Consider the following 18463-nt stretch of genomic DNA (forward strand, 5'->3'; position numbering starts at 1 on the left):
GGTATCCTGCTGTAGGCAGTAATGAGATGTGAATGTGTGGACAGATGACCACGTCGCAGCTTTGCAGATCTCTTCAATGGTGGCTGACTTCAAGTGGGCTACCGACGCTGCCATGGCTCTAACATTATGAGCCGTGACATGACCCTCAAGAGCCAGCCCAGCCTGGGCGTAAGTGAAGGAAATGCAATCTGCTAGCCAATTGGAGATGGTGCGTTTCCCCACAGCCACTCCCCTCCTATTGGGATCAAAAGAAACAAACAATTGGGCGGACTGTCTGTTGGGCTGTGTCCGCTCCAGGTAGAAGGCCAATGCTCTCTTGCAGTCCAATGTGTGCAGCTGACGTTCAGCAGGGCAGGAATGAGGACGGGGAAAGAATGTTGGCAAGACAATTGACTGGTTCAGATGGAACTCCGACACGACCTTTGGCAAGAACTTAGGGTGAGTGCGGAGGACTACTCTGTTGTGATGAAATTTGGTGTAAGGGGCCTGGGCTACCAGGGCCTGAAGCTCACTGACTCTACGAGCTGAAGTAACTGCCACCAAGAAAATGACCTTCCAGGTCAAGTACTTCAGATGGCAGGAATTCAGTGGCTCAAAAGGAGGTTTCATCAGCTGGGTGAGAACGACATTGAGATCCCATGACACTGTAGGAGGCTTGACAGGGGGCTTTGACAAAAGCAAACCTCTCATGAAGCGAACAACTAAAGGCTGTCCTGAGATCGGCTTACCTTCCACACGGTAATGGTATGCACTGATTGCACTAAGGTGAACCCTTACAGAGTTGGTCTTGAGACCAGACTCAGACAGGTGCAGAAGGTATTCAAGCAGGGTCTGTGTAGGACAAGAGCGAGGATCTAGGGCCTTGCTGTCACACCAGACGGCAAACCTCCTCCACAGAAAGAAGTAACTCCTCTTGGTGGAATCTTTCCTGGAAGCAAGCAAGACACGGGAGACACCCTCTGACAGACCCAAAGAGGCAAAGTCTACGCTCTCAACATCCAGGCCGTGAGAGCCAGGGACCGGAGGCTGGGATGCAGAAGCGCCCCTTCGTCCTGCGTGATGAGGGTCGGAAAACACTCCAATCTCCACGTTCTTCGGAGGACAACTCCAGAAGAAGAGGGAACCAGATCTGACGCGGCCAGAAAGGAGCAATCAGAATCATGGTGCCTCGGTCTTGCTTGAGTTTCAACAAAGTCTTCCCCACCAGAGGTATGGGAGGATAAGCATACAGCAGACCCTCCCCCCAATCCAGGAGGAAGGCATCCGATGCCAGTCTGCCGTGGGCCTGAAGCCTGGAACAGAACTGAGGGACTTTGTGGTTGGCTCGAGATGCGAAGAGGTCTACCAAGGGGGTGCCCCACGCCTGGAAGATCTGTCGCACTACACGGGAATTGAGCGACCACTCGTGAGGTTGCATAATCCTGCTCAACCTGTCGGCCAGACTGTTTACGCCTGCCAGATATGTGGCTTGGAGCACCATGCCGTGACGGCGAGCCCAGAGCCACATGCTAACGGCTTCCTGACACAGGGGGCGAGATCCGGTGCCCCCCTGCTTGTTGACGTAGTACATGGCAACCTGGTTGTCTGTCTGAATTTGGATAATTTGGTGGGACAGCCGATCTCTGAAAGCCTTCAGAGCGTTCCAGATCGCTCGCAACTCCAGAAGATTGATCTGCAGATCGCATTCCTGGAGGGACCAGCTTCCTTGGGTGTGAAGCCCATCGACATGAGCTCCCCACCCCAGGAGAAACGCATCCGTGGTCAGCACTTTTTGTGGCTGAGGAATTTGGAAAGGACGTCCCAGAGTCAAATTGGACCAAATCGTCCACCAATACAGGGATTCGAGAAAACTCGTGGACAGGTGGATTACGTCTTCTAGATCCCCAGCAGCCTGGAACCACTGGGAAGCTAGGGTCCATTGAGCAGATCTCATGTGAAGGCGGGCCATGGGAGTCACATGGACTGTGGAGGCCATGTGGCCTAGCAATCTCAACATCTGCCGAGCTGTGATCTGCTGGGACGCTAGCACCCGCGAGACGAGGGACAACAAGTTGTTGGCTCTCGTCTCTGGGAGATAGGCGCGAGCCGTCCGAGCATCCAGCAGAGCTCCTATGAATTCGAGTCTCTGCACTGGGAGAAGATGGGACTTTGGATAATTTATCACAAACCCCAGTAGCTCCAGGAGGCGAATAGTCATCTGCATGGACTGCAGGGCTCCTGCCTCGGATGTGTTCTTCACCAGCCAATCGTCGAGATATGGGAACACGTGCACCCCCAGCCTGCAAAGTGCCGCTGCTACTACAGCCAAGCACTTTGTGAACAACCTGGGCGCAGAGGCGAGCCCAAAGGGTAGCACACAGTACTGGAAGTGACGTGTGCCCAGCTGAAATCGCAGATACTGTCTGTGAGCTGGCAGTATCGGGATGTGTGTGTAGGCATCCTTCAAGTCCAGAGAGCATAGCCAATCGTTTTCCTGAATAATGGGAAGGAGGGTGCCCAGGGAAAGCATCCTGAACGTTTCTTTGACCAGATATTTGTTCAGGGCCCTTAGGTCTAGGATGGGACGCATCCCCCCTGTTTTCTTTTCCACAAGGAAGTACCTGGAATAGAATCCCAGCCCCTCTTGCCCGGATGGCACGGGCTCGACCGCATTGGCGCTGAGAAGGGCGGAGAGTTCCTCTGCAAGTACCTGCTTGTGCTGGAAGCTGCAAGACTGAGCTCCCGGTGGACAATTTGGAGGTTTTGAGGCCAAATTGAGGGTGTATCCTTGCCGGACTATTTGGAGAACCCACTGATCGGAGGTTATGAGAGGCCACCTTTGGTGAAAAGCTTTCAACCTCCCTCCGACTGGCAGGTCGCCCGGCACTGACACTTGGATGTCGGCTATGCTCTGCTGGAGCCAGTCAAAAGCTCGTCCCTTGCTTTTGCTGGGGAGCCGAGGGGCCTTGCTGAGGCGCACGCTGCTGACGAGAGCGAGCGCGCTGGGGCTTAACCTGGGCCGCAGGCTGTCGAGAAGGAGGATTGTACCTACGCTTGCCAGAAGAGTAGGGAACAGTCTTCCTTCCCCCAAAAAATCTTCTACCTGTAGAGGTAGAGGCTGAAGGCTGCCGGCGGGAGAACTTGTCGAATGCGGTGTCCCGCTGGTGGAGCTGCTCTACCACCTGTTCGACTTTTTCTCCAAAAATGTTATCCGCACGGCAAGGCGAGTCCGCAATCCGCTGCTGGATTCTATTCTCCAGGTCGGAGGCACGCAGCCATGAGAGCCTGCGCATCACCACACCTTGAGCAGCGGCCCTGAACGCAACATCAAAGGTGTCATACACCCCTCTGGCCAGGAATTTTCTGCACGCCTTCAGCTGCCTGACCACCTCCTGAAATGGCTTGGCTTGCTCAGGGGGGAGCGCATCAACCAAGCCCGCCAACTGCCGCACATTGTTCCACATGTGTATGCTCGTGTAGAGCTGGTAAGGTAAAATTATGTATAATCATACCTGATAATTTTCTTTCCATTAATCATAGCTGATCAATCCATAGACTGGTGGGTTGTGTCCATCTACCAGCAGGTGGAGATAGAGAGCAAACTTTTGCCTCCCTATATGTGGTCATGTGCTGCCGGAAACTCCTCAGTATGTCGATATCAAAGCTCCATCCGCAGGACTCAGCACTTAGAGAATTACACCCACGAAGGGACACTCTGCCCAGCTCACCACCGCCGAAACGGGGGAGGGGAATTAACCCAGCTCATCCCCACACAAGTGGGGGAGGGGAATCCGTCCAGCTCATCCCCGCGGAGCGGGGGAGGGACACCACACCCGCCGATGCGGGGGGATCTGGCTTATCCTGCAACCGCAACCGCGGGAGGAGCTGACTGACCCTAACACCGCCGAAGCGGGAGGGGTACAAAGCTGCCCTACAGCCGCACGAAGCGGGAGGGAGTGCCGGCAGAATTTATGTCTCAATCCAGCCCCGTAAAACGGAGGGGAGAGGAATGCAGCAGCTCACTGTAACACAAACTCGTCTCAACTCTTGAAGACTCCAAGTGAAAGAAGAACTTGAACACGAAGTCCTCCTGAAGTAACTGAAGGCTAAACTTGAACCTAAAATTCAACCAGAATATAAACAGTACAGATATCTGGGAGGGGCTATGGATTGATCAGCTATGATTAATGGAAAGAAAATTATCAGGTATGATTATACATAATTTTACCTTCCATATCATCAAGCTGATCAATCCATAGACTGGTGGGATGTATCGAAGCAGTACTCACCCAGGGCGGGACATAGAAATCCCTGACCTCAACACTGAAGCTCCAAACCGGGCCTCCGCCCGTGCAGCCACAGTCAAACGGTAATGCTTGGAGAATGTATGAGCCGAAGCCCAAGTTGCCGCCTTGCATATCTCTTCCAAGGAGACGGATCCGGCCTCTGCCATCGAGGCCGCCTGAGCTCTCGTGGAGTGAGCCTTCAGCTGGATAGGCGGCACCTTCCCCGCGGCCACATAAGCCGCTGCAATGGCTTCCTTGACCCATCTTGCCACTGTAGGCTTAGCAGCCTGCAGACCCTTACGAGGACCTGCAAACAGGACAAACAGATGATCCGATTTCCGGAAATCATTGGTCACTTCCAAGTATCTGATGATGACTCGTCTCACATCCAGATATTTAAGAGCAGAGTACTCCTCTGGGTAGTCCTCCCTACGAAAGGAAGGGAGACAGAGCTGCTGATTCACATGGAAGCGAGAACCAATCTTGGGCAGGAAGGAAGGCACTGTGCGAATAGTCACTCCTGCCTCAGTGAACTGCAGAAAAGGCTCTCGACATGAGAGCGCCTGGAGCTCGGAAACTCTTCTGGCTGAAGTGATAGCCACCAAAAAGACTACTTTCAACGTCAGGTCTTTCAGAGATGCCCTCGACAAGGGTTCCAAAGGCGGCTTCTGCAATGCTCTTAGCACCAGGTTGAGATTCCACGCAGGCACCACTGAGTGCAGAGGAGGGCGCAGGTGATTAACTCCCTTGAGAAAGCGCACCACATCTGGCTGCGAAGCCAGGGAAGCACCCTTCAGGCGGCCCCTGAAGCAAGCCAGAGCCGCTACCTGGACTTTAAGGGAACTGAGCGACAGGCCTTTCTCCAGACCTTCTTGCAGGAACGCCAACACTGAAGAAATTGGAGCAGTGAAGGGAGAAAGTGAGCCTGCTTCACACCATGCTGCCAAGATACGCCAAACCCTGGCGTAAGCAGTAGAAGTAGAGCGCTTCCTCGCTCTCAGCATAGTGGCGATGACCTTGTCTGAGAAGCCCTTCTTCCTCAGACGCTGCCGCTCAATAGCCAGGCCGTAAGACCAAAGGGAGAGGGATCCTCCATCACCACGGGACCCTGATGTAACAGGCCCTGCTCCACTGACAGCCGCAGAGGATCGTCGACTGAGAGCCTGAACAAGTCCGCATACCAGGGACGTCTGGGCCAATCCGGACCCACCAGGATTACCCTGCCGGGATGCTTTGCCACCCGGTCTAGCACCCTGCCCAACATGGGCCAGGGCGGGAACACATAGAGGAGCTCTTGTGTCGGCCACTGTTGGAGAAGAGCATCTACTCCCAGGGATCGAGGGTCCCGTCCTCTGCTGAAAAAGCGCGGCACTTGGCAATTGGCCGATGACGCCATCAGATCTAGGCTCGGCTGGCCCCAGCGCTTCGTGATGTCCAAGAACGCCTGAGCAGATAGCTGCCACTCTCCGGGCTCCAAGGTATGGCGACTGAGAAAGTCCGCCTTGACATTCATGACTCCGGCAATGTGGGCCGCTGAAAGCTGCTCCAGGTTCGCTTCCGCCCACTGGCAAAGATTCATAGCCTCCTTGGCTAGAGGGGCGCTCTTGGTACCTCCCTGGCGGTTGACATAGGCCACAGCCGTGGCATTGTCCGACAGGACCCGTACAGGCTTCAACACCAGTACCGGGATGAACTCCAATAACACCAACCGAATGGCTCTGAGTTCCAGGAGGTTGATAGACCACTTGCCTCTGCAGGAGACTAGAGCCCCTGCGCTGTCCTTCCCAAGCAGTGGGCTCCCCAGCCCATCAAAGAGGCATCTGTCGTGACGACAATCCACTCCGGGGTCACCAGAGGCAATCCTGCAGACAACTTGTCTGTCTGCGTCCACCAGCTCAGCGCCTTGCGCACTGCTGGGTCCACGGGAAGGCGCACAGCATAATCCTCCGACATCGGAGTCCAGCGCAGCAGCAGAGATAGCTGTAGTGGTCTCATATGAGCCCTGGCCCAGGGCACTACTTCCATCGTGGCCGTCATAGAGCCCAACAGCTGCACATAGTCCCAAGCCCGAATAGGAGAGGCTACTAGGAACTAGTCCACCTGAGCCTGAAGCTTCACAATCCGATTGTCTGGCAGGAACACTCTGCCCACTTGGGTGTCGAATCGAACTCCCAGATACACCAGGGACTGAGTCGGGCGCAGCTGGCTCTTCTTCCAGTTGATGATCCATCCCAGGGAGCTCAAAAGAGCAACTACCCGGTCCATAGCTTTGCCGCACTCTGCATAAGAGGGGGCTCGGATCAACCAGTCGTCCAGATAAGGATGGACTTGTACTCCTTCCTTTAGCAGGAAGGCCGCTATGACCCCCATTACTTTGGAAAAGGTCCGCGGAGCAGTAGCCAACCCGAAAGGGAGGGCTCTGAACTGGAAGTGTCGTCTCAGGACTGTAAAACGCAGAAAGCGTTGGAGAGGAGGCCAGATGGGAATATGCAGGTACGCTTCCTTGATGTCCAAGGAAGCCAAGAACTCTCCTGCCTTCACTGCCGCTATAACAGAGCGGAGAGTCTCCATGCGAAAGTGCCTCACTTTCCAGGCCCGATTGACCCCTTTGAGGTCGAGGATAGGCCGGACAGAACCTCCTTTCTTTGGAACCACAAAGTAAATGGAGTAACGTCCCTTGCCAATCTGATTTTTTGGCACCGGAACGACCGCACCCAGGCGGATCAGGTTGTCCAAGGTCTGCTGCACTACCACAGCTTGACCGGAGACTTGCAGGGAGAGAGTACAAACCCGTCTCTTAAGGGTTGGCAGAACTCTAGCTTGTAGCCGTCTCTGATGACTTCCAGCACCCACGCGTCTGAAGTTATAGTGGTCCACTCGCCCAGAAACGAGGACAGCCGTCCTCCAATCTGCACTGGGGCGTGGACCAAGGCCCCGTCATTGGGTACGAGACCCTGGGGGAGGACCGGAGGGAGCACCTCCGGGACGGCGGTCTCTGCGAAAGGAATGCTGCTTGGGGGAGAAATTCCTCTTGAAGGAAGAGGGGGCAGAGGAACCCGACTTGCCCGGGCGGTACCGATGGGCTTCCTGCAACCGTCCTCTGGAGGTATCGGGACGAGTACTAACCCGAGCCCTGACCTCTGGTAATTTCTTGCCCTTAGACGTGCCGAGATCGGTCACGATTTTGTCCAGCTCGACCCCAAAGAGCAGCTTGCCTTTAAAAGGCAATCTAGCCAGGCGGGATTTAGAGGCGTGGTCAGCAGACCAATGTTTCAGCCAAAGCCACCGCCGCGCAGAGACTGTCTGAGCCATGCCTTTAGCTGAGGCTCTCCAGACATCATACAGCAAGTCTGCCAAATAGGCTAAGCCCGATTCCAGGGCCGGCCAATCAGCCCTCAAGGAATGATCCAAGGGGGAAGCCCGCTGCACCATAGTCCGGCACGCCCTGGCCACATAGGAGCCGCAAACTGAGGCCTGCAAACTTAAAGCAGCTGCCTCAAAGGACGACCTTAAGGCCGCCTCCAATCTTCTGTCTTGGGCGTCCTTTAGGGCCGTGCCACCTTCCACCAGCAACGCCGTTTTCTTAGTCACCGCAGTGATTAAAGAATCCACGGTAGGCCACAGATAGGCCTCACGTTCACTCACAGCCAAAGGATAGAGGCGGGACATAGCCCTAGCCACTTTAAGGCTCGTTTCCGGGACATCCCATTGAGCCGCAATTAAGGTGTGCATGGCATCATGCACGTGGAAGGTTCTAGGCGGGCGCTTCGTCTCCAGCATAATGGCAGAGCCAACAGGGGCTGAGGGAGAGACGTCCTCCGGAGAGGAAATCTTCAAAGTGTCCATGGCCTGTATCAACAGGTTGGGCAAATCCTCTGGGCTAAAAAGCCGCGCTGCAGAGGGGTCATCCGCTCCATCCGAGCGGGGATCTATCTCCTCCAAGGAATCCGCAAAGGATCGTTGGGAGACCTCAGACACGCTGCCCTCATCTACATCGGAGGAGACAAAAGTCCTCCAAGGCCTGGAAATCAACCCGAGGGCGTTTACCTCTGGGAACCTCAACCTCTTTATCAGAAGAGGGAGCAGGGGCAGCGTTTTGCATGAGGAAAGCCTGATGCAGCAGCAAAACAAACTCGGGGGAGAAACCCCCCAGACTGTGCACTTCCGCAGCCTGGGCAACAGCCCTAGACGCACTCTCAACCGGCGCTCACAATAGCGGGGGAGAGACATGCTGCGCATCCAAAATGGCGTCCGGCGCGAAACTCCGTGAAGGAGCCGCGCGGGAAGAACGGCGCTTAACTTTAGCCGCTTTTGTGCCGTCGCCCAAATTAAGGGCGTTCATGGCATTAATGTCTCCAACCTCAAGGGCGGCCCCGAAGAAGCCGTCCGAGCCGCGTGGCCGGCCAAGATGGCGGAGGCGAGGAGCGGGGGATGGGCGTTTATGGCGGGGAAAAAACCGCCACGACGGAGGAACGACCGGGACATTCATCGGTCACTAAACTATCACCCATCAAGGGCAAATCAGGTTGTAAAACCCCCGCATCCCCTCTAGAAGCGCTCCAGCGATCCGGGGAGCGACCCTTTGCGCCCTCGCCCTCCGACGCCATTGCCACGAGGAGAAGAATCGGGGAACCCCCTGCCCGCTATAAAAAGGTAAAATTACCTGCTTGCCGCTCCGAGCTGTAACGAACTGGTGTCCCAGTGAGTAGCTGCAATGAACGTTTAAAGAAACGTCGAATTAAACGCCTTTAAAGACGTTTAAAATTTTTTTTTTTTTTTTTTTTTAAACGGAGCCAGCGGGAGGGGGGAGAAAAGGAGGGACCTGGCACCACCAGGTTTGCACTTGCTCAAAAGAGCCCTCAACCCCAGGCCTCAACAAAACCTAAGGATTAGGCTTGGAGGCCTAGCCAGAGCTGCTGCTGTGTGTGACCACCACCTGCTGAGATAGAGAACATACTGAGGAGTTTCCGGCAGCACATGACCACATATAGGGAGGCAAAAGTTTGCTCTCTATCTCCACCTGCTGGTAGATGGACACAACCCACCAGTCTATGGATTGATCAGCTTGATGATATGGAAGACTGAATTTTGGCCACGCGCATAGAAGAATGGTAGGCCTTCCTCCCAAAGGAGTCTAAGGTTCTAGAGTCCTTGCCCGGGGGCGCCGAAGCATGCTCCCTAGAACTCTTAGCCTTCTTTAGGGCCAGATCCACAACTCCAGAATCATGAGGCAACTGAGTGCGCATCAGATCTGGGTCCCCATGGATCCGGTACTGGGACTCGATTTTCTTGGGGATGTGGGGATTAGTTAAAGGCTTGGTCCAGTTCGCAAGCAATGTCTTTTTTAGGACATGGTGCAAGGGAACAGTGGACGCTTCCTTAGGTGGAGAAGGATAGTCCAGGAGCTCAAACATTTCAGCCCTGGGCTCGTCCTCCACAACCACCGGGAAAGGGATGGCCGTAGACATCTCCCGGACAAAGGAAGCAAAAGACAGACTCTCAGGAGGGGAAAGCTGTCTTTCAGGAGAGGGAGTGGGATCGGAAGGAAGACCCTCAGACTCCTCGTCAGAGAAATATCTGGGGTCCTCTTCCTCTTCCCACGAGGCCTCACCCTCGGTGTCAGACACAAGTTCACGGACCTGTGTCTGCAACCGTGCCCGACTCGACTCCGTGGAGCCACGTCCACGATGGGGGCGTTGAGAGGTAGACTCCCTCACCCGCATCGGCGAAGCTCCCTCCACCGACGTAGTTGGGGAGCCTTCCTGGGAGGCGACGGCAGCCGTACCGCACGCGGCACCAACGCCGGAGACCTCACCTCGGGCGATGGGCCAGCCGGCGCCACGCTCGACGGTACCGGTGGCGCAAGCACCGCCGGTACCGGAGGGGTAGGGCGCAGCAGCTCTCCCAGAATCTCTGGGAGAACGGCCCGGAGGCTCTCGTTCAGAGCGGCTGCAGAGAAAGGCATGGAGGTCGATGCAGGCGTCGACGTCAGAACCTGTTCCGGGCGTGGAGGCTGTTCCGGGCTGTCCAGAGTGGAGCGCATCGACACCTCCTGAACAGAGAGTGAGCGGTCCTCTCGGTGCCGATGCCTGCTGGGTGCCGACTCCTTCGGCGACCCAGAGCTCTCGGTACCGACATGGGAAGGGGACCGGTGACGATGCTTCTTCGACTTCTTGGGACGAAGCATGTCACCGGAGCTTCCCAGTACCGACGAGGACGTAGAATCCAGCCGTCGCTTCCTCGGGGCCGAGATCGAAGAAAGTCGGTCTCGGGGGGGCTGTACCGCAGGAGCCCTCAGGGTAGGGGGAGACCCACCCGAAAGCTCACCGCCACCAGCAGGGGAATGGACAGCCCTCACCTGCACTCCAGACGAAGCACCACCGTCCGACGACATCAGCAGACGAGGTCCCGGTACCACCGACGTCTATGCAGCTGTCCGATGTCTCGGCGCCGATGCAGAGGGCCGATGCCTCGATGTACTGGCCGCCGAGGTTGAAGGTCTGGACGCTGAAGACGTCGATGCACTCGATACCCCCGGTGCCGATGCCGACGAAGAGCCCGAGAACAAAATGTTCCACTGGGCTAACCTCGCTACCTGAGTCCGCCTTTGTAAAAGGGAACACAGACTACAGGCCTGAGGGCGGTGCCCAGCCCCCAGACACTGAAGACACGACGCGTGCCTGTCAGTGAGCGAGATTACCCGGGCGCACTGGGTGCACTTCTTGAAGCCGCTGGAAGGCTTCGATGTCATGGGCGGAAAAATCACGCCGGCGAAATCGAAAGACGAAATTTGGCACAGAAAAAAAGGGAAATTTCGACCGGGGCCTAAGTAAGGCCTACCCCGACGACGAAAGAAAACTTAACGGGGCGAAAAAACTCGAAGTAGAGGGAGGAAAAACCAAAAGTGGTAAATCCAAATAATTTCTGGGATTTCTCACAGAAAGCAGTCGAAAAACGACGCGCGAGGCCGACTTTTCGGGGCACGAACAGTAAAGCACAACCGTACCGAGCGCGGAGAAAAGAAGACTGGCCGGCACAAGCCGGTTTCGGGCGGGAAGACGGCCGCGCATGCGCGGTGCGCATTGGCGCGCAAGGACTACCAAAGGCCTTTGCTAGTGAAGATTCCGATTGGAGGGGCTGCCGTGGACGTCACCCATCAGTGAGAACAAGCAGCCTGCTTGTCCTCGGAGAATGAGCATAAGCATATAAAATAAAAGGGTTCCACAAAATATAAATATCTACAAAAGTATATTAAAAAAGCAAGCTTGCCAAAAACCACTTATCTTGAAGGAAGAGCTTAAATATCCCACAACTATGTCTTTCTACTTTGGATTCACGGCAGTAGCTAATCTTTCTCCAACCGCTAGCGCCAGGAAATCCTACAGAGACTCCATGGTGACCAAAATGTCTCTTCCAGTTTAACTCGCTAGCACAAATCCTCAACAACACAGTTTCTCTACTGAAGCAGCAGGTTTCTTGCTTGCCTGGAAAGAAGGCAGCGGCCCTCACGTATCACCTAGATAGGATTTTAGACCGTGAAGGGAGGAGCCAGCTGTCTTGGTAAATGTGGGTACCAATGGCATAGTAAAGCGTGGGAGAGAGGTTCTGGAAGCCAAATTCAGGCTCTTAAGTAAAAAAGCTGAAATCCAGATCCTCCAGAGTAAACGTTTCAGAAGTGCTCCCCGTTACACATGCAGGACCAAGGAGAAGGCAGAGCTCTGGAGTCTCAATGCGTGGTTGAGGCGATGGTGCAGAGATAGGGATAATGATTTGTTAGGAACTAGGCAACATTCTAGGAAAGGGGGAGCCTGTTCTGAAAGGATGGACTCAGGCTGCTGGCACTAACATTTAAAAAGGAGACACAGCAGTTTTTAAACAAAATGTGTGTATGTGTGGGGGGGGGGGGGGGGGGGAGCCGAAAGCCACCCAGCAGCGCATGATTCAGTATGGAGTATCCTTGAAGGCCACTATAACAGGGCATTTAGGGAATCCCAATGGAGAGGTTTCAACAATGATGAAGCCAGAAGTGTGTTTTCTTTTTCTTAATTGAAAACTTTTCATTACACTATAATGAAAACAATAACCAGAAATATGCTTACAGAAAAATACTTAAGCAAAGAAAAAAATACAGCAAACAAATCCACTTTACTGAGAACCAAAGGCTAAACATAAACACATCCAAATTACTTAGCCCTTAATAAGTAGCAGCCATGAGAAATTTTCTAAATGAATGGGATTCAAAAAGGTATGAGTTAATTCTCCAATGTGACCATTTACAAGGAGATTAAAAAACAAAAAAAAGAGGCTCCTGCAGACAAGACACAAGGTCTATCTAAGCTGCAAAAAAGCCAACTGAGTTGGTCTGGCCACATTGGAGAAAATCATAACTTTCTGCCCAAAGAAAGAAACACTTTTTTTTTTAAAGGAATGTGAGCTTTCAGATTGACTGACATCTTATGTTCTTCCTTATAAAAACACCCCGATAGGGTCGCTCACTTCAGGTCTTGCTACAACATCTCTATCACGCGGTAGAATGGATCCTCAGAAGCTTAACGGAGATTGGGTGGCAGAGCCGGTGGTGAGAGGCGGGGCTAGTGCTGGGCAGACTTCTAGGGTCTGTGCCCTGAAAATGGCAGATACAAATCAAGGTCAGGTATACACAAAGTAGCACATACGAGTTTATCTTGTGGGCAGACTGGATGGACCGTACAGGTCTTTCTCTGCTGTCATCTACTATGTTACTAGAAAGTTCTTGATTTCACTAGTCAGCATCCACACCAAGCTCCATTAAATAATGTCACCCAGCTGTAAGAATATGATGGCCTGCTTGTACTTGGAGAACAAGGGAAATCAGAAGGGAGGGAGGCAAAAATGTTTTCACACCACTGTACACAAAGAAAAATAAAGGAATTGTCGATATCGTACTTTTAGTGGCCCTTTCACAGAAAAGGTGAGAGGAGTTTGGAACTGAAGGCTTCTAGCTCACATCACATTCTGATTTTGGGAGTGGGAAGATTTGCAGAAATACTTTTAAGAATTATAAGTCCAGTTTTAAAATGAGTGGTGTTTGCTAGCAGCTGTTAAACGCATAATTCTTATGCATGTATTTTCAGTCTTTATATGGATAAAACTGCCAACTTTTATCAGTTTAAAAAAGGAACTGGAATTGGGAACAGCCAGGGTGAAACAGGTACTTACACTTTTAAGGAAGATTATTCAGTCAGTACAAAGCTGCAGTAAAATGACCTCTGCGGTGGCATCAGCACGTAAGTTTGCCGGGCACCGAGGGCCCCCTTTTACTGCAGTGGGAAAAGGATTTTTTTTTTTTTAAGGTAATGGCTGTGATGTTAAGCACATGCCGGACCGCCATTTCCTGCGGAAGCTCTCACCACCTCCTAAGGGCTCCAGTTCTAACCTGGCAGCAATTACAGCCAGGTAAGCCCCCGGTGTTAAAAAAAACTTAAATTATTTTTTTTGAGCACTGGAAATGGTGGTGCACAGCACACACCAGCACTACTGCTAGGCTCATGCGGTAGTCCGGTGGTAAGGATGACTTACCACACGCCACTGCCACAGAAGTCCTACTTCAGCTTGTAAAAAGGCTCCCAAATGAATTAAGCAAGCCTAATGGGCAGTCACCAGTCAAAAGTATATTGTAGCAGTTAAATGGATAATGCCACTGAATATAGGAACGACTCATGAGGAAAGGCTAAAGAGGTTAGGATTCTTCAACCTGCAGAAGAGATGGCTGAGGAGAAATATAATAGAGGTCTATAAAATCCTGAATGGAGTGAAATGGGTAAATACAAATAGATTTTGAAAAAGTAAACAAAGTACAAGGCTAGGGGGACATTCCATGAAGATATACAGCAATACATTCAAAATAAATCTCCTATCAACTACATGCTGAAAGACATAAGTACATAAGTATTGCCATACTGGGAAAGACCAAAGGTCCATCAAACCCAGCATCTTGTTTCCAACAGTGTCCAATCCAGGTCACAAATACCCAGCAAGATCCCAAAAATGTACAAAACATTTTATACTGCTTATCCCAGAAACAGTGGATTTTCCCCAAGTCAGTCTATGGACTTTTCCTTTAGGAAGCCATCCAACTCTTTTTAAAACTCCGTAAGCTAACCGCCTTTACCACATTCTCTGGCAACGAATTCCAGAGTTTAATTCCACGTTGAGTGAAGTGACAGAAAATATGTTCTCCTAACATGTAGTTAAGCTTTGAAACTCATTGCCAGAGGATACGGTAAACAGTTAGCACAACAGGGTTTAAAAAAGATTTGGCTAAATTCTTGAAGGTAAAGTCCATAAACTGTTATTAAGGTAGACATGGGGAAAGCCACTGCTTAACCCTGGGGTTGGTAGCATGGAATCTTGCTACATTTTGGGACTCTACCAGGTATTTGGAGGTATATTTTCAAAGCACTTAGCCTTCCAAAGTTCCATAGAAACCTATGGAACTTTGGAAGGCTAAGTGCTTTGAAAATATGCCTCATTGTGACCTAGCCATTGTTGGAAACAGGATACTGGGATAAATGGACCATTTGCCTGACCCATTAAGACAACTTATGTTAAGCACTGGTGAAAGCTCTTAATTTTAAATGCTGGTAAGCCCAGCTGAATATCAGGTTGTATTTATTTTTATATTAACATTTCTTTTGTTCTCTCCTCTCTCCCTATTGAAAGTAACACCTGTGGCTTATAAGAAACAAATGTGTGTGTTGATGACTAGAAAAGTGAACATTTTCTACAAGTTGAATCAGGAAGCCAAGGTGAGAGAAACAATGTGGTTCTTTATAAAGTGCCTTACACATCTCTCTCACTAACATGCATCATTTGACTTCAGGATATTTTGACACTGTTTCTGTTTTGAAAATCTCCTTAGAAAGCAGACAGCACCTACCATTAAATTTACCCCTTAAGTCAGCTAACCCCATTGCAAAATTACATGCCATAGGAACTATGTGAAACAGGAGCTAGAATGCTCACCTCACTTGTGATTCGTTCCCGGAAGCAGTCAACCTAAAACAAGAGAAAATAAAGTTAAAATCATCTAGAAAAATGCATCCAGTGTCAAACCAAACTCAGGAGTTCTCAAGCCCTGATCATTAGACCCTCACACTGAAACTGCTTTAAGTGGACATCTGTATAGTACTAGTGGTGGAGAAAAAAAATCTTTATCTGCATTTGCTGGATCATATAACAGTGGAGTGCAAAAGGTATCAAGGAAAATTATTTTGATGCAAAGATGAGAGACTCAATGTGAAACAGGGGGATGCAACCAAATATTTCTGTACCATTCTTTTTCTCTGCTTTAATGGGAGGTTTTATTTTTTTTTTTTATTTAATAGATGCTAAATAGCATTTTAGAACATGTTAAATGTTCAATGTCTACACAAAAATGAGTGCATATTAAAACCAGTTAGGCCCCGATACAGTAAGCAGCACTACCATTGGATATTCTCAGTAATATTACTCCCAATGCAGTAAGAAATATTAGCACAGGAAATCAGCATACAACCACCACGCTAAAGGGTAGCACAGAAGGTATGCAAAAACACATGCAAATTACTGATTAAGACATTGACCCCGAGGTTACTACAAAAAAATAAAATAAATAAAATCTTACTTTTTTTTTTTTAACACTGGACCTTTATGCCAGCTCAGGGGCCATCAAGGTATCTGGGGTCCAATGGGCCACAAGGGAAATTTTATGGGTTGAGGGTAAGGGGGACAGGGGCACTCCGACATAACAGCCCTGACAAAATAGTCCCGACAAAACAGCCCTTGACAAATTGGCCCAGAACAAAATAACCCCTCCCACAAAATAACCCATCACAAAAAAAGATAAACTATAAGTGAAATCTTCACTGATAAAGGCCCCTGCCAACATTGCATTGTATAAAGCATATATAAACAAATTTCTATAGCTACCAAGTGGTATTCATGATCTGCTGTTTAAGAAAACTATTCTTCCAACAACATGCTAATTAATCAGATTAAACCAAGGCTTCTGGTTGGATAGGTTCACAGATTGGGGGGCACCAGAGATTTGTATGTATTAGTGTGCATTCAGTATTTTTTTTAATGCTCCTTAAATGTAGTGCATGCCAAATCAACAACCTACAAATTAGAATCTGTGAAATGTTTTTTAATGCTTATCAATTGCCTTGATCTGCAGAGCCAAAGTGATGTACGAACACACCAGGAAAACACAATTGACCCCAACAAATTAGTAGCGAGGAAATTGAGGAAAGAACCAAATTTTAACATTATGCTACTGTATTAATCAAAGATATCATGAGAAATATAGTTCTGATATTTAATTACACTAGTGAAAATAGTGTAATTAAGCCCTATTGCTCACAATGCTTAGATCACTTTCTAAGGTTTTATTTCCTCAGACAACAGTGGCTATGGACAATGAGCTTGTATTAGTAGTTAGGGTTAGTATTAGTTAAGAGTTCCAACACAGTCTGTTTATCTTAACAAAGGCATTTACCCAAATAGACTGTGTTGGAACTCTTAACCTAAAACTAGTTTTATCATCCACGGAAAGTTAACCTAAAACTAGTTTTATCATCCACGGAAATGCCCCAGCCTACATGTCAGATCTGGTAGACCTGCCGCCCAGGAACGCTAAAAGGTCATCTTGAACATTCCTTAATCTGCACTTCCCCAGTTGTAAAGGCCAAAAATACAAACTAACGCATGCGTCTAACTTCTCTTACCTGAGTACACAGTTGTGGAACGCATTGCCGCGCAGCTTAAAAACTACTTATGAACAAACTAACTTCCACAAATCCCTGAAGACCCACCTATTCAACAAGGGATACCAATAAGAGCAGCAACTAGAAATGTAATGCATCGTAACCTTACCATTATCAACAATGTTCTTCCTTATATCTACTTGTCTGAATTTCGAGTACGCTATTTTCTATGACATCTCCACCTTACCTATTATCAGTAATGTTTTCTACTTATATTTACTTGTCTAATTTTCGATCCATGTAACACTAACTGCTATCTCCTAATCTACTATCTACTAATAACGGCACGTTGTAAGCCACATTGAGCCTGCAAAGAGGTGGGAAAATGTGGGATACAAATGCAATAAATAAATAAATAAATCATTGTTACCTATAAAATTAGTATTAAAAACTTTAGCTCAAAGCAAAGACTTCAGCAGACTTCCTGTATTCAAGGAAAACTTATCACCAGCCAAACCCAGAATTCTTATCTCTACTGCAACTTCCGGTTACCGCATAGGCGAGATGTGGCAGAGACAAGCCAGACAAAACTTCCGGGGATCAGTTCTCCTCGAATACATAGATCCTCTACAGTAAATTTGGGCAGATCCTCTTGCAGTATGCCGCAAGGTAAGTTCTACTCCTGTCTGGAGGCTATATTCTGGGCAGCCTGATCGGGCCCTTTTTGTTGGGGGGCTAATTTGTCAGGGGCTATATTGTGGGCAGGCCGTTTTGACAGTGGTTGTTATGTCAGGAGCTTTTTTGACGGGGCTATTTTGTGTGGGGGCTTTTTTGATCAGGTACCGAGGACAGGGAAAGGATTGTGGAGTCCAGTGGTTTTCTGCTTTGTGGTTTTTTTTGTTTGTTTTTGTCTCCTTTTCCATCAGGGCATGAACCACAGAGGTTGGAACAGGAGACAGCAGGAATGTGCTTGCCCATTATCTGGACTGAAGCCAGTAGGCGGAACTTGTCACCCTATCAATTACATTGTTTTGGGTGTACCAAGATGGCAGCAGCTGCATTGGGGAGAATAAAATCCTCCTTGGGTAGACCAGCTTCAGCTTTGTGACATCACGCCATCTCCTTGGCATGAAGCAATCTCTGCTCACACACCAATCGGCTGCATATTACCATGTCGTTTTTTTATCCAACTCAAGCACAATTTTCAATGCTGCAGTAATTTACATGCTATTAGTTTAATCATGAACAAAACATTTTTTAGGGCATACCTTTGAAGTGCTACACACAGCATATTAATAGAACACATACTGCAATGAGACCTTAGTGCATTAACAGGGCGTTTTTATAAAACAGGTGCCCAGAAGAATACGCCACGAGCGCATCAATGGTGCCAATAATCAGCAGTGAGGTGCATATATGCATTGGATGCTCTTCTATAAGGTTTGCACATATTAAATTTCAAAAGGTTCACTA

The 18463-nt window shown here is 49.8% G+C and overlaps 1 protein-coding gene across 1 annotated transcript in view; it reads right to left on the minus strand.

The window, feature by feature from the left end:
- PSME3 (proteasome activator subunit 3) overlaps positions 1–18463 on the minus strand; it is an 85495-nt gene that overhangs the window by 62960 nt on the left and 4072 nt on the right. The window contains exon 2 of the mRNA XM_030220787.1: positions 15270–15302. Coding sequence (XP_030076647.1) covers positions 15270–15302 — 33 coding nt within the window. The remainder of the gene's footprint in view (positions 1–15269; positions 15303–18463) is intronic.

Source organism: Microcaecilia unicolor, chromosome 12 (assembly GCF_901765095.1).
Source record: "Microcaecilia unicolor chromosome 12, aMicUni1.1, whole genome shotgun sequence".
Lineage (NCBI taxonomy): Eukaryota > Metazoa > Chordata > Amphibia > Gymnophiona > Siphonopidae > Microcaecilia > Microcaecilia unicolor.